Raw genomic sequence first — 15458 nt, 5'->3', positions numbered from 1 at the left:
TCGCCATCGCCAACATCATCACCATCGCCAGTACAACCGTCACCGTCATCTCAACCATTGTTGTCACCATGGCATACCCGTTCGCATGTCACACGTACACTTGACCAACACGCGTGGATAATTGCACGTTAATCGGCCATCCATCCAGTGAGATTTTCTTGTTGAATACCGCAGTGACTTTACGATTGATCGTTGTAGAATTTTTGCAATAGTTATGTTTCAACGATTTCTAAGGAAAAAGTGTATACTATTAGCGTACGATAGGCTTTTCGTCGAGTTTCATTGACTGTAACAAATTTTGATTCGACTAAAAATCTTGCAATCTTGAAATTTGAAATTTCATCCGTCTTTTGTTTCAGCGAAACTGGAACATGCCTCGAAAGAGCCATGCAGCGGCACCAGTTCGAACCATGGTAAACATCTGATGATTGCGATCACGAGCCTGATGCTGATCGCCGGGATGTTCGATCACAGAATCGGTCTTGTACCGAACTTTGACACCAGAGGCTTCGTTTAGCTCTTGCACCAAGACGCCCGGACCGTCCTCGATCGTTGAGGAAATTAAGATCGGTTTACGAGACGTATGAACAAGTCCGAAAATACGCACTGGCGGAACGAGGACGAGCAAGAATGAAGAAACTTGCAGACAACGCAACAGTCGTATAAGCTGTCGCGACGAGTCGACGGTATCGCTGATGACCAGACTGGAATCAACAACAAAAATGGAAAAATACAAAATTATAAACAGACATATCAATGCGGTCATGTGTCCTCGATTGGCCGAGCGCGCTCGACGAGTCCATGTTTCGGTGGTGATAGCATACGTACACGGGCAGACCTACGGAAATCTCTTCGAGATACAGAATGGTAGAAACTGTATACTAGACGAGAGGAGGACACGAGAATCTTGTTCAACTCGATGTCATGGAAAAGTGCCATTTTATTTCTTTTTCTTTTTTATTCTGTCAACGGATCAGGAATTGGCTCTGGCTGCGAAGCAAGACGAGGACGGGGACGGGAGAAAAAGGGCAACGGCAAGGGCAAGATCAAAATTAAGGATAAGGACTGATCAGTGAACGAAACCGTAGTTTGCGATTCTGACGGAGCCGCGGTCACAGAAGACGAGAGTAATCGAAGACAAAAATGAGACTGCTACAGCAAACGGTTGAAACAACTTCAACTTTGAATTTCATTAAGCACGATAAAATATATCGTTAATAAGAGGAAAGAACTTGCGAATCGGACGGGTGTTGTTACGCGCTCGACATCGATTCGAAAAAAAAACCTTTCGATAACCTCAGTCGCGGTAACATGCATTCCAATCCGGGCATCTTAACGGGAGCTACAACTACTCGTACTAAAATTTACCATCGCGTCTCGTCCTCTACTTTCCATCGTGTTTGTAATATCACTCGTCGCATTTTCTTCCGTTTTCCATCAATCGAATCGCGATCGAATAGAAACCAAACGAAATGAAACAAGTAGAATCGGATCAATTGACATTTTTTTCAAATATTGCTTTTTCCCTCGGTAATGGATATATTTCGGCGAGGTTCATCGTAACGTTGTGACGCGCACACAGAACACGCGAAACAGAGGATCTAAACTTGGAATCGAGGAACAAGCGGGTACTTTTTAGATTCCTACTTGTTACGTGTCCTTTTAGACGAATGTTGGCCGACGCATGAAAATTTGCCAGCAAGACATCGAGTCCTCGTAAAATGTCTTCAACTTTCAACAATCTCCCTGATCACGAAAAAGTAAATTAATCTTTTCGCTAAACAGTTTGTATGCATATGTGTATTTAAATGTACACGAGCTCACGCGCTAATGTGCGCGAGTGGGTGTACGCGTGCGTGTGTATATGTGTTCGTACGAGTGTGCGTAAATGTTGAAAACGTTGTTGGGATTACTTTGCAAAGGACATAGATGTTGTATATACAGTATGGTATATGCAGATAAATAATATTCAATCTAGTATTTTATCTTTTTATTTAGCTGGCAAGGCGTTGACGCTGAATCGACGCGATACGTGCGACGTCTGTTTTTACAAAAGTAACGATGAAAATGATTTTCTTAAACAATTGTTTTCAAAGAAAATCACGATTAAATGTTGTCTCCTTAGAAATATGGCTCGCAGTTTTCTGAATGTTTGTTTTATCTGAATTTTCCAAAGAAAAAAAGGATACATCCAGCGCTCGATGCGACAGCATTAAGCAATATTTGTCGGCCTAAAACTGCAAGATGAAACAAAAGCACGTCGATACCGCTGGAATCGTATACAGGAAATTAAAATTAATCCAAGTTTGTTGCTTGCAACGCTGTGCCCCGCCTTGCCAAAGTTCTTACTCGGTTGGATAACGCGACGAGTTTTCAGTCGTCGATTGCAACTTACGCGTAAAAATTACATTTTCATTTCCTTCTTTCTCGAACAGACCGTTCGTTTTTCCGTGGAATTTTATCGTCGCGAAATATAAAGCAATTTCAACGTTAGTTAGGCTATTCTAAAGCGTAATCGTAAAGCTTTCGATTACGCACGGGCTACGGCAAACAGGTTAAAGCAATTTATGACATGTATGAAAAATGACATGTAACGGCGAACCACAAAAACATCAAACAATGTCAAACGCAAAGTTGCTTTTTCCACAAAAAACGTTGACGTTTTTCTCGTCGCAAACATTTTCTCACTTCCCATGCAGGCTCTTCCAAAATGAATTCAATCTAACGGAATTTTCGAGCAACGTTATACCGACACGACGTACACAACTTATAACTAATCGACGCGAGAAACGTGACGTCGCTAATAAAAATAAATCGAATATCCGACACATTTGCGCCGTCGCGTTGGCGTCGGTGAACAGCGGAAACACGAGCAGTAAAGTTTAAATAAATCACTCCAGTTCCTGGTCACGTTCCACGAGAAGAAAACAAATCGAATCCTTCGAATTACCAAAAGAGAAAGAAAATAATTAAATATTTCTCCATGCCAAGGTTGGTGCGTGTACGAACTTGTCCCGAATCGAGTTAATTAAGAGTTAATTAATCGCCAATTATTTATAGAGACTATTATTACAAGTATAAGTAGAATGGCACCATGCGCGTACACGTACTCGCATGTGTACTCGTCCTTTGTTCAAGTATGTACAATGTTCAATCGATTATCGAATCCTTCTTTAGTCCGAATCTTGGATACATTCTACGCGGAAATATCGTTTCTTTGTTACAGATGCGTATACTCGACAACATGTACATATGTATGTTTGCGAGTATGGTAGTTATGGTTAAAAGGTTCCATTACTCTATACGTATGTAAAACAGGTGATTTTTGTAATTCTTCTGCTAACCAACTACTACATATACATTTCGTTTACAGGAATAGTCGTTGATTGAATTTAATGACCAACAAGATGAAACTAGATGTATATCGTATAGTATAGGATAGGGAGCTTGCGGGTACGAGTACGCTTCTATCTCATCGCATGAGATTCGCAGCGATAAGTTGGATGCATTATGTACGATAACATTATACATACTATACATATAAACATACCTACGTAAAAATATACATATGTATGTAGAATTGTATAGAGATTATGGTTTAGAGACGGCACCGTCGGCGTCGTCTCGTTATTACTTTGTACATACTTTGTAAACCACAATTATTTATTGCGTCACAACGAAAGAAAACGCAACGCAACGTAAAAGAACCGTATACCGTATCGCACATTTCTCGATCGATTCTGTCGATCCTACGATACGTGATCAGATTCGCATACATATGTATACATATACGTGGTTCTCGTTCAGAATGTACAAGTTGTACAAGTACGGATAACCACCGTATCTGCGCCACCGTGCGTTTCAAAAGAATCCAAGGTATTACGCACGCAAATTGACAATATACAATAATATACATATGCGATAAACGATGGTAATATGATGTACCTGTAGATTCGTTGGAATGGCAAAAGGTAGAAAAGCAATTGTATATCAAAATATGTGAAACCAGACATTTTTTACGATTCTGGCCATTTATCGGGAAAAAGATTACAACTCGAGATAGATACTATATCGTCGAATGGAGGACACGTGTCTGGTATTACATGGCACGGACGATCGAAATCAATCAAGGATTACGATAGATCGACCGAATAAAAAGTTTCTTCTTGAAACGCGTTAAACGTATTCTCAAAGAAACTCGTTTGAGGAGTTTCATCACAACTTACGGCTTACTATTTATGTATCCTCTTTTCTTTTGCTGACAATTATTTACACATTAATCCAGCATAACTTTAATATCGCGAGAAATTTGGTTTAATTTGCGACCTTATCGAGTTGGCTGTCAATGGTCAATTACGTAGGCAACGTAACAAGGCGCTATTCTATGTAGGTACATAATGCGTATAAAAACTAAAAACGTTCCCTGGCAGGGCTACACCGATTGAGACAAATGCGAAGCGCGCGCGCGGTGAGGTTGCAATACTCACTTCTTTCCACTCGTAATTTCAACGTTCATTTCGTCTGTGACATCCACTACTAGTCGAAACTAAAGAGCAATCGATGAACGATGAAACAGGCCGATGGATACATTTCTCGATCCAAACGCAACTCCAATTGGCCAAATTTTGAACGGGTTACGTAGAGGAATTCAAAGATGACGCGTTTCTGGAACGTTTCCATGAAACCCTGTTCGTTCCTATTGATTTTTATTTCATATCCTTAGGCCATCTCGATGCAACCGAATCTATAGCGTCATGTATGTAGTATAGTAGGTCAATCTTTCAACTCGACTCTCTTTTCATTTTCTCGTTTAATTTTCGATCGCTTTCCTCGCGATTCCTTATGCAACTTTTGTTTTATAGTAGAAATGAAATCTCTGTGTTAAAACGGAGTTGGTTAATTGTAATATTGTAGAATACATGAAATTACTAAATCAAAAGTAAAGCCATGCGCGACAAGTTTTAACGACATTGATCAATGATATAGATGTCGAGTAGTCGACAGAAGAATTTCATATTGTTACGTACAAAGGTTGATACATTTTACATCGTTGATCTATAGCTATACAAAGGATTGCGTCGCGTCGCGTCGCGTCGCGTTGCGTTGCGTTGCGTACGAATGAAATCGAACGAAAACAAAGGACACACGTAAAAGTAATTTAAAAAGGGAAAAAAAAAGAAAATAAAAAAAAAACAATGTGCTTTTCATCAGTCACGATGTAATTAATCGCGATCCTATACATATATAATTTTTATGTACGATACAATAAGCGTAAAGCGTGGCATGTCCAAGTCTTTGACCTATCGGGACGATATCAATCGTTCGAGGCCATTTTGATAACAATGCGCGCAGCTGGCTTTCTAGAAAATTACCACCACTGTTCGTGCTATCAATCTCGCAAACAAAAAAACGAAATTTTCAAAGGGATACTTACGTACAACTACTTGGTACTCGCCAACATTTTCAATCGTTGCTCGTCTAGACACGATAATTATAAAACATACATATAACTGTAACGACGAACAAGATATCTTGCGAATCTGCATTCGAAACGATCGATTTTCAGCGTATAACGAATTCATGTAAATATCTCAAATACGTGTACATGTACATATCTCGATACTAACAATAAGAATGGCATATGTATTGGGAAAAAAAGGACAGGTTATAGGTATGTATACGTGGTGTTGATTCTCGTGAATCGTGACTCGAGGGCACATACGATTACAGATGCAGCGTTTCTATCCCGTTTCTATCACAAACAGCACATTTTTTGTTCGTCCGCTTCCTGTTGCGATCGACACGACGCGAAAATCAAGTTCGAAACGCAATTCTGGTCCAATAAAAAAGAAACAAATAGACGCAAAGATCGCTGGTACGATCAAGAGAGAACGGAAACGTTACTTTAAATTATTTATTTGTTCATCTTTTTTCATAAAGACGAGAGAAATATGTTACTTCTGTCAATGGGATTCACAGCGAGTCGCTGGAAAAAGTAGCCCACAGGCCTAAATACGCTCTAATTAACTACGAAACAGAGAGAGAAATAATTAATTAATTATCCTAGCCGACTAACTGACCGAATTTAATACGACGTCTTTTTTAGGCGAAGCGACATCATTCGCATTTTCTCGTTCACTGTTGTCGCGTATCGGATACATAAAACGTGTACGTTTCTTGCCGCAATCGGTTGCCATAGGATTGCTTTGCCCGATGCATTATCAATTACTACCACTGATCGTCTCCATTCGATATGCATATTTCCTGGCCACCAGTCCGTACGAAAATAAATATACTCGCAAACATCGCGTTAGAGTGTTTTAATCTTTCGCAAAGTACGAAACGATAAGAGCTATACACGCTTGACAAACAGTTTCCGAAAAAGATATATACTATATATACTATATGTTTGCGTGTGTATATTCAGAAATTGTAATCAGTATCATATCAGAAGAACGATTCGAGCGTAATAAACACAATCAAAAGATTACTCGAAATTTTCAATCAACGAAAATCAATATAAAATAGTTCGATCGAAGAATTTTCAAAACTGCAACGGGCAGTGCAATCGCGAAGGTCGCGCAAAACGAACACACACAACTTTCCCAACAGCAAACCGATTACCTTAATGTTACCTACACACATAAATATAAACACAAAACATAACGATTATTTATTAAATAACATTATTACCTATTACTATTAATCGGTAGTTACGTATATATTATACGAACAAAAATTTACTGCTTGTATATATCGAGAATATCGTAATAAAAATAATGTACCAACGATTGCGAGAATATGTAAGTTGACGTATCCTTTACGGGAAGAAAGGAAATGATCCTTCAGGTACCCGACAAATTTTATTTAAATCCATTTGTTTGTACATACAGATAACACGATAAACATCAATCGAACGAAACAGACGAACACGATAAAATACATACTTCCATATCTAATATCGCTATTTCGAATATTTTCGTGGGTTTGGCGAAAAATAATCTCACGCAATCAGTGTTTGTCTCGCGTTTTATACAGAATCTATATACACATTATTAAGAATATATGTATCTACGTATCAAGTGTACCGTGGATTCATCTAGTCGAGCAAAATTTCAAGTCTGTATTATTCCATACGTTTCATACGTTTCAAAGTAAATCTAAAACAACACTCTTCCAACTATCAGAAACAAATTAAACGATATCCATATTACGAAGTAAAACGCATGAAATAGAAAGTACGGTATATTACCTCGTTACAACGGCCGGGTGTTATACGTACATATGTATGTAACGGCGGCAGTACTCTACAGAGAGGCCGGTACAGGTTTGTCCACTGTATTCGGTTTCATCACCATTTGCATGCAGCATTCCTTTAGCTGGCTCTCGGAATAAATATTCGCTAAATCTAAGAGTTCTAACCGTGAAAACAAAAGATACAAAATACACAGTAAAATAGAAGAAAAAATGTAGCGAAATATTTACCTCGAATACTCTCCGGAGGTAAATCGACTTGGTCGGTATATAAATATTTTAAGAAAGCTCTATACACATCGTAAGAAAACTCTTGATGTTTTATAATAATACTGTAAGTAGGAAAAATGTTAAAAAACAAAACAAAACAAAACAAAAAAAATGCAGACGATACGTACGAAATTAATCGATCTACCTTTGCTTCTCTTTTTCAGAAGTATTTCGAAACATTCTTCTGAAGTATTGGCTACGTATTTTCAGAACAGCTTTGTGTACATAAATAGGTTTTCCTCGCACTTGTATAACGAGATCGCTAGTACTCTTTGCAAACAAACAACAGGAATCTAATGAAAGATATATATAAAAAAAAAAAAAAAAAAAAACCACGAAATATATACATACATAAGATAGCGAAATATACATACCGAATCATCGAATGCTTCTTTCAGACAATCCGTTAAACTCATTTCTTCCTTTTCGTCGTGAAGAATAAGCGGCTGATGCATGACGCCGGGCGATGCATAATACGCAAGAGCATCATGCATACACCCTACCGGAAATTGTATCGGCTCTGTAACGTTTAGCCCTAGGCATTGACCCCATAGAAATATCTGATTGGCTTCGGTCATTGCTATGCTTATGTGATTATAATGGGAAGTTGCTACATCCAATATTCTTCCCATTATTCGAGACTCTAACTGAAGAAATCATTGCTTTAATTTTTTTATTTTTTTAAATTCAGTAGCATATCATAATTATTCCGCGTTATTTTACCTTAACTGGATAATTGTAACTTTTTTTATCGTTGAGTCCTAATTGGCCATATTTATTTTCACCCCACACATAAAGGACTCCTTCGTAGCTCAATGCTAAAGCATGAGAGTAACCGCACATTACTTTCTCTATACTTACGGACAAATATTATTAATACTCTTTGTACAATTTTCATTGGAATATCGCAAGAAAAAAATAATCGAGTAGTACTTATTATAACTCCGGAAGGTAGAGCGACTTTATGCGGTATCAGTTGATTAATATAATTTCCAATTCCTAGCTGACCGGTTGCATTGGAACCCCAACTGTAAACCTCTCCATCATTCGTGACCGCTATACTCGACGAATGACCACAACTAATGCAAACGACTTTTTTGTCAGCTAACGTGGAATGGACTCTGCTGGGCGTACTTTGATATACGTGAACAGTGGCAGCTACTTGTCCCAAACTATTTTTACCCCATGCATAAACCTAAATAAACGTACGCAAACTTTGATCACCGTTTAGAATTTGATCGTATTTATCTCGAAGCTTCCATTTTACCACCCCGTCGTCTGTTAACGCCAAAGAATGATGACCTCCGCAGGCTATATCCACAACAAATTTGTCGCTTAGGGTTCCTCCTACAAGAACTGGCCTCGAACCTTGGGTGGTAGTTCCATTACCCAGTTCGTAGTAAGTATTATACCCCCAGGAATATACCTTGCGTGCAATCGATGCGATACCATGTATTCCTTGGAACGTTATACTATCGATCTAATATAGTTCCTCACGTGCAAGTTACAAATACCTGTCCATCTGCTGTAAGGGCCAGAACATGGGGACCTTTGCCGTAAGCAAAAAGTTTTATATCTTTATTACGCAACGCATCGACTTTCTTTGGGCAAAGAGTACCGTCGTGGTCACCAGTTCCAAGACATCCGCATGCATTTTTTCCTACGCCGTATACCATTTTATCCTTGGTAACAATTAACGCTTCGTTACCTAAACTACCTGTTTACCAAAATCCAACATTGTTAGATATCGTTTAAACCTTGCAACGTATGGCAGTAACTTCTTATGTATCAAATATTATATTACCATATACAATCACCATGTGAATTTTTGAAATAAATTTAGGTTCTAGGAAACTAAATACTGGCCAATTCTGTAAAGACATTTTTGCATCGCCAAGTAGTTTATCAAACTGCCATCAAATTCTATCGATTCCATGCATTCCACTTTAACGCTTTGGCTCTTAATTATTAAAACGATTATCGATATTTACTTTAACAGTATTATATTTTGATCGGTGGGAGCTGCAGCAATCTCTGGGTAAACAGGAAAAAAAAGCATGAAATTTTAAAAATCAAAAAATTATATACATTTATTTTGTTCGTTTTCGAGAAACTGAAGAAGAAGTCGTATTTATCGTAAATACCGATAAACTGACATTCCGAACGGAATAATAACTTGAATCTCTTTAGGATAAAAATGAATCTGCCATGTACCTGCTGGAAAGGAAATTACAAGCACTGTTTACACAAACATTCCGATCAAGAATTTGTTTCAGCAAATTTCAACACAATATCTAATCACAATGGTCACGATCAGTCACAAATTCACATTGCACAGCAGTGCAGATGCATTGATGAATTCAAGTGCATCGAAATTCGAAACGCATGTACCGATGTACTCTGTCTTGCTCTGTCTGTATTATGTATATAGTTCGTTCCGTCGTCAATACACATATCAGTGGGCACAGCCTGTACTTGATTGTACCCGACCGTACGCAGTACGTGACTTGACGTGACTGTACAGAAGTCAGCCACGCTGACCGACGCTCTAACAGAGCGTCTAATATCTCTATTCTTCGCAACGTCGAACAATTTTAAAATTAGTATGCAATACAAAGAGACGACGCTTTCACTTCTGTCTGATCAGAAATGCCGAAACTTTTGAGGACCGGATAAGCGACACGACGAATACACAGGAATAGTAGTTGCGAACAATTGCGGAGTAAATATCGTTGGAGTTTCGTTTGAGGTTAGAATTTTAAAAAATATACAATTAACGCGTACAAATAGCATTTGGAATGTGTAGTCACATACAAAAATATATCGTTGCATAGAACTCTTACTTGTTCTAGCTGCTGTTTACATCTGTAAAAGTAATAACGACGGTTTAACGAGTGTCGCATGGAATGCGATAATCACCATGAACGAAAGCGATTCAGTTTACGGGACTACATTGTCCCAGGAGTCGATAAAAGTAATCGCAGAGAGTATAGGCGTTGGAAATTTTCCCGACGAAGCTGCCAAAGATCTCGCCGAAGATGTAAGCTACAGACTCAAGGAAATTATACAGGTTTGTTTATTTCTTCGCAAAGAACGTAACCTCTCGAACGTAGAGCGTGTAATGTATACATAAAAATTGGTTTTAAACTCGAACGTTAATTATTCAGGATGCCGCTAAATTTATGAGACATGGAAAACGTCAACGTATGACGACTCACGATATAGATCACGCTCTAAAAATTAAGAATATCGAACCGACCTATGGATTTTTCGCCAAGGACCACGTACCCTTTCGCTTTGCTTCTGGCGGTGGTCGAGAATTACATTTCGTAGAAGAAAAAGAAATCGATCTGAACGAAGTTATATCTATGTCCAGTGGACAAACATGGCCCAAGTTACCCCTAGAAATTACATTGCGCGCTCATTGGCTTTGTATAGATGGCGTACAACCCACGATACCAGAGAATCCACCGCCAGTTTCTAAAGGTAAATATAGCGAAAGTTACAATATCAGGTAAAACTAGTTTTTCGCGATAGTAATGTCATTTTTTTTAACGAATGGTACAATAGATGTACAAAAGTTGGAGAGCGTCGACCCAACGAGTAAACTATCGAACAAGAGTCAGAACATTGGCGTTGGAAAACCAGGAGGTGGAGGAAAGAGTCAGAAATTACGTAACGTAGAAACCGTTCACGTTAAGCAATTAGCGACTCACGAATTAAGCGTCGAACAACAATTGTATTACAAAGAAATTACGGAAGCTTGCGTGGGATCGGACGAGGCACGCAGAGCAGAAGCACTTCAGTCGCTTTCCGCTGATCCTGGTTTACACGAAATGTTGGCACGAATGTGCACTTTTATCGCGGAAGGTGTTCGTGTGAACGTAGTACAAAATCATCTCGCTCTTCTTATTTATCTTATGCGTATGGTTAAAGCTCTTTTGGATAATCCTAGTCTTTATTTGGAAAAATACGTGCGTATTCTCGTTGTTGGTTTATATAATTTCTAACGAATTTTTTTTTACTCGTTCGTTTTTTTTCTTTTCATCGTATGGTAATTTACAGTTACACGAATTGATTCCGTCTATCGCCACTTGTATAGTGTCGCGACAATTATGTATGAGACCAGAAGGAGATAATCATTGGGCGTTGCGAGATTTCGCCTCACGTCTTATGGCTCAAATATGTAAAAATTTTAACACATCTACGAATAACGTACAAACAAGAGTAACTAGAATGTTTAGTCAAGCATTAGCTAAAAATAGTCAGGTACGGTACACAACTATGACGTATACCACGACACGTAAACTATGTGTGAGGGTGTAAGAAGAATGAAATACATTTTTATTATTTTTCAGACTCCACTGGCGTCCCTTTATGGTGCGATCGAGGGACTGTGCGAGCTAGGTCCGGAGGTAATAAAAGCATTGGTCATTCCCAAAATTAAATCGATTTCCGAACGCATAGAATCGTGCATCGAAGGACCAGGTTTGTCAAGCGTGGATAAGAATGGAGCGGGTCATATAAAAACGTTACTTGTGGTACGTAATGTACATGTTTGTTTTGCTTTTTTTTTCGCCAATTGGAATTCGATCGTATAGTAATGGGAAATGATATACTAAAGCGTAAGAGATTTTACAGAAATCAGTGGCTCCAGTTTTAAAAACAGTGCGATCTCCGCCTGATTACGTCGAAGATTACAAACAGGATTACGGTTACATAGGGCCCGCGTTATGCGCAGCAGTTGCAAAAGCTCGGACACAGCCAGCGACGTTAGCGACCACTGCGTCGACAACAACGGCTCTAACGACGAGTCAGCAAGGTCCCACGTGTACCGGAAAAACGATCGTACAAGCTGGTAATTTAATTTAACGATACGAAATACCGTGTATGCTTACGTTATTCATGTACGATTAATTGTTTTTTTCTTTTTCTTCACTCCAGTGACGAGTTCCAGTCCTGGACAACAAACTGGACGAACGATAATGTTAGGTACAAGTAGAACCAGCGGGGGTACTGCTACAAGCGGCGGACAAAAATTTGTAATTTTGCAGTCACGATCGCAAACCCCAACTGCTTCTAATATCAATACCAGTGCGATTCAGCAACAGCAACAACAATCCCAACCACCACAACCGCAGCAACAGCAACAACCAGTTAATAAAATTGTACAAACCAACGTGGTCCAACAAAAGACACATATGCAGAGCAGCGCACCGAAATTAGTAGTCGTGTGTATGTCGAGCAGTACTCACTCTACTACTACGGTAACACAGGTATGCGTCATGTAATATTAAAATTATAGGTAGTTCGAGCAGAGTCGAGATAATTATTTTGTTTAATTTAATTTTTTTTATTTCTTTTTTTTTTGTAGGGAAGTATAACGCCGAAGGCACAAAATGTCTTCATGTCTCAACAAAGTGTCGAATGCTCTCTAAGTCCGGAAGAAGAACAGCATTCTTTTCAGTGACGACCAAGTTAATTTGCGACTTGTTTATAAATTTCCGATACTGTATATAAAAATATATGCGAAACATTAATATGCCTATTAACATATGTTAAGAATAACGATTACTTTCTTTTCTTTTCTTTCTTTTTTCTCTCTTTTCTAGTATGTATCAATAATTGTAGAAAGGTTTCTTAGTTTTGTACAATACAATGTAAAGCGATATATTGTCTTGGAAGTTGTACGATTGCAACTTGATTTAATAATCAAGTTTCCTTTATCTGTCCGAGAATTATACGATTGATAATTGGAATTACATTGAAATAAAATTAAACCTTGTAAACCTTATCGCAGTAGATTTACTGCATCAAGGTAGCTAGTTACATGTCATTTTTGGAGTAACTACATCGAGGATAAGTTAGGGCTGTCAGTCATCTCTCGAGTTCAAAGGTTAATAACATTGAGGTTATCGGATGTTAGCTGCAGATATTTTTTTTTCCTTAAACGACACGTACACCCTTTGATAGAAGGATGTGTATTAGCACGTTGCAGTGTACAATGTGATTTATCGGCAAAAGATTCATTTTAATACAATGGAATATGTATTCTAACTACACCTATGTGTGTACAGGGAATGGAAATGTTTTACTCTTGTCTCATTTGTCCGATTATCTATATTTGAATAAACGAACATGTGAGTTGCGTGGAAGGTAACCTAACCCATAACTAAATGAAAGCTTTCTCTCAAAGGGAAATTTTGTTGCCATTAACCCTCTGCACTCTGCCTATAAGATAGGCACTACATGTAATAGTATATAACTTTGTATACTATTTAATGTTATAGTATAGTATATTTATTTATAAGTAGTATAGAGTATATATAAGTAAAATTATAGTATATAACTTCATAAACGTGTGTTTTTGGTTGGTGTGATGATTATATATGATTAATTAATTTTTTTTTTTTTTTTGAAGAATATATATTACAATATATGTAATATATATCCTATGGGGGCATAAGTAATGTATATATGGAGCGAACTTATAATTGGTAGTAAATCCTAAATGGAAATCATATTCTCTCCTGCTAATAAATCAAGTGGCATAAGATTCAATTGATGTTTACTTTGGAATATCGTATAGAAGTGAATAACAAAAAACAATTGATGTGTTTTAGTTTGAAGTATCAAGTAACTAAACAATAATAATGGAATTACTCACTCTCTCTCTCTCTCCCTCTCTTTCAATGTTAAACATGCATCTTCTCTTTATTGTGGATGTAGATATTGAATTTAATTAAAATAAAGATAGCATCATGGCCCACATCAATACAAACTGAAATCATGTAGATCAAACAGGCTTAATACTTATTCTGTCTTCTTATGGCACTGTACAATGCAATGCAATTCAATCTTTCCAGAGACATATTAAGCTATGTATGTAAGCTACTATCGAACAATACATAATAATAATAATAATAATAATAACCCTGTTAACGTAAATAACATTTAACAATATTGTAACATGGACAGGCACATTTGATCATTAACATAGATGACACTCCTTATAGGAAACCGTTTACTTGATATTCTTTCAAGAGAACAACTATTCATAGTTAAGGAATGGTTGGCCCGCTTTCTGTCGCAATTTCCCCATTTCCATAAGCACACGTTTATCCAAGGGAACACGGTCGAAATAATTAATTAACATATCTTGTAATATCTGTCACGTACAACGTGACTCTATCCCCACTGGATATCCGAGTGCAAAGGGTTAACGGAATCATAGTCGCGGTATCGTACGTCGTCGATAGTAACTAATAAATAATAATAATTATTACTTTCCGCTGTCGGAACCGAATGCAACACAACAGTAGCAATAGATTTCGCATTCCTCGCCGCTAGAGGGACATCAGCGTCAAGTCAGCGACTTTCTCGCAAGCGCTCGAGCAGTCTTTCTCTCGTATATATACAACTTCTAAATCCTTTCCCTCGGGGTCGCAGTCGAGTCGCGCCGCGTTGCGTCGGCACGGGCCGGTCTTCCACCACCACATAGACTAGACTCAAGTCTAGTCTACGCGGAGGGAAGACCGGTGCGCGCGCACCGACTCGACTGCGACCCCCCCTCCCCGGCCGTGCCGGGGAGGGCTCTGCACCCTTTCCATTTCACCAGTTAATGGCCGACCGGCAACGTAGAAGGACTTCTCCTCCCAAGAGAAGAGATTGGTAGCTCTCCCTCACGTTGTCGGGTGGTTAGGTCTGGGTGGTTAGGTCTGGGTGGTTAGGTCTGGGTGGTTAGGTCTGGGTGGTTAGGTCTGGGTGGTTAGGTCTGGGTGGTTAGGTCTGGGTGGTTAGGTCTGGGTGGTTAGGTCTGGGTGGTTAGGTCTGGGTGGTTAGGTCTGGGTGGTTAGGTCTGGGTGGTTAGGTCTGGGTGGTTAGGTCTGGGTGGTTAGGTCTGGGTGGTTAGGTCTGGGTGGTTAGGTCTGGGT

At 38.6% G+C, this 15458-nt stretch overlaps 3 protein-coding genes across 18 annotated transcripts in view; 2 read left to right on the top strand and 1 right to left on the bottom strand.

Moving 5' to 3' along the window:
- LOC128886983 (acetylcholinesterase-like) overlaps nucleotides 1-2996 on the top strand; it is a 29311-nt gene extending 26315 nt beyond the window's left edge. For all 9 annotated transcript variants that reach the window (XM_054142324.1, XM_054142321.1, XM_054142316.1 and 6 more), the window contains one exon: nucleotides 360-2996. In XM_054142324.1, coding sequence (XP_053998299.1) covers nucleotides 360-517 — 158 coding nt within the window. In that variant the 3' untranslated portion in view covers nucleotides 518-2996. The remainder of the gene's footprint in view (nucleotides 1-359) is intronic.
- Nucleotides 2997-5327: 2331 nt separating this feature from the next.
- LOC128886985 (RCC1 and BTB domain-containing protein 1-like) lies at nucleotides 5328-9947 on the bottom strand. Of its 7 annotated transcripts, none has more exons than XR_008459941.1 (11): nucleotides 9739-9945; nucleotides 9329-9558; nucleotides 9039-9241; nucleotides 8792-8950; nucleotides 8458-8719; nucleotides 8248-8375; nucleotides 7899-8171; nucleotides 7670-7794; nucleotides 7486-7586; nucleotides 7253-7417; nucleotides 5328-7180 (listed from the first exon to the last, which is right to left on the bottom strand). XR_008459941.1 is itself a non-coding variant. In XM_054142330.1 (10 exons), exons 2-10 carry the CDS (start codon nucleotides 9405-9407, stop codon nucleotides 7308-7310), a joined length of 1431 nt encoding a protein of 476 aa, XP_053998305.1. In that variant the 5' UTR covers nucleotides 9408-9558; nucleotides 9739-9947; the 3' UTR covers nucleotides 5328-7307. The 7 variants fall into 7 exon arrangements, 2 of the variants coding, with proteins under 2 accessions (XP_053998305.1, XP_053998303.1); XR_008459940.1 differs by having other exon boundaries at nucleotides 5328-7160; nucleotides 9739-9944; XM_054142330.1 differs by having other exon boundaries at nucleotides 5328-7408; nucleotides 9739-9947.
- A 135-nt stretch (nucleotides 9948-10082) lies between these two features.
- LOC128886984 (transcription initiation factor TFIID subunit 6-like) lies at nucleotides 10083-13991 on the top strand. 2 transcript variants are annotated; one of them, XM_054142326.1, is made up of 9 exons: nucleotides 10083-10273; nucleotides 10377-10594; nucleotides 10692-11010; nucleotides 11095-11498; nucleotides 11590-11793; nucleotides 11883-12065; nucleotides 12166-12382; nucleotides 12469-12800; nucleotides 12899-13991. In XM_054142326.1, exons 2-9 carry the CDS (start codon nucleotides 10445-10447, stop codon nucleotides 12992-12994), a joined length of 1905 nt encoding a protein of 634 aa, XP_053998301.1. In that variant the 5' UTR covers nucleotides 10083-10273; nucleotides 10377-10444; the 3' UTR covers nucleotides 12995-13991. The 2 variants fall into 2 exon arrangements, with proteins under 2 accessions (XP_053998301.1, XP_053998302.1); XM_054142327.1 differs by having other exon boundaries at nucleotides 10359-10594.
- The last annotated feature ends 1467 nt before the right edge of the window (nucleotides 13992-15458 follow it).

Source organism: Hylaeus anthracinus, unplaced genomic scaffold (assembly GCF_026225885.1).
Source record: "Hylaeus anthracinus isolate JK02 unplaced genomic scaffold, UHH_iyHylAnth1.0_haploid 11985, whole genome shotgun sequence".
Lineage (NCBI taxonomy): Eukaryota > Metazoa > Arthropoda > Insecta > Hymenoptera > Colletidae > Hylaeus > Hylaeus anthracinus.
Note: the sequence above shows the minus strand (reverse complement) of the source record. Positions and strands in the feature narration are given on the sequence as shown.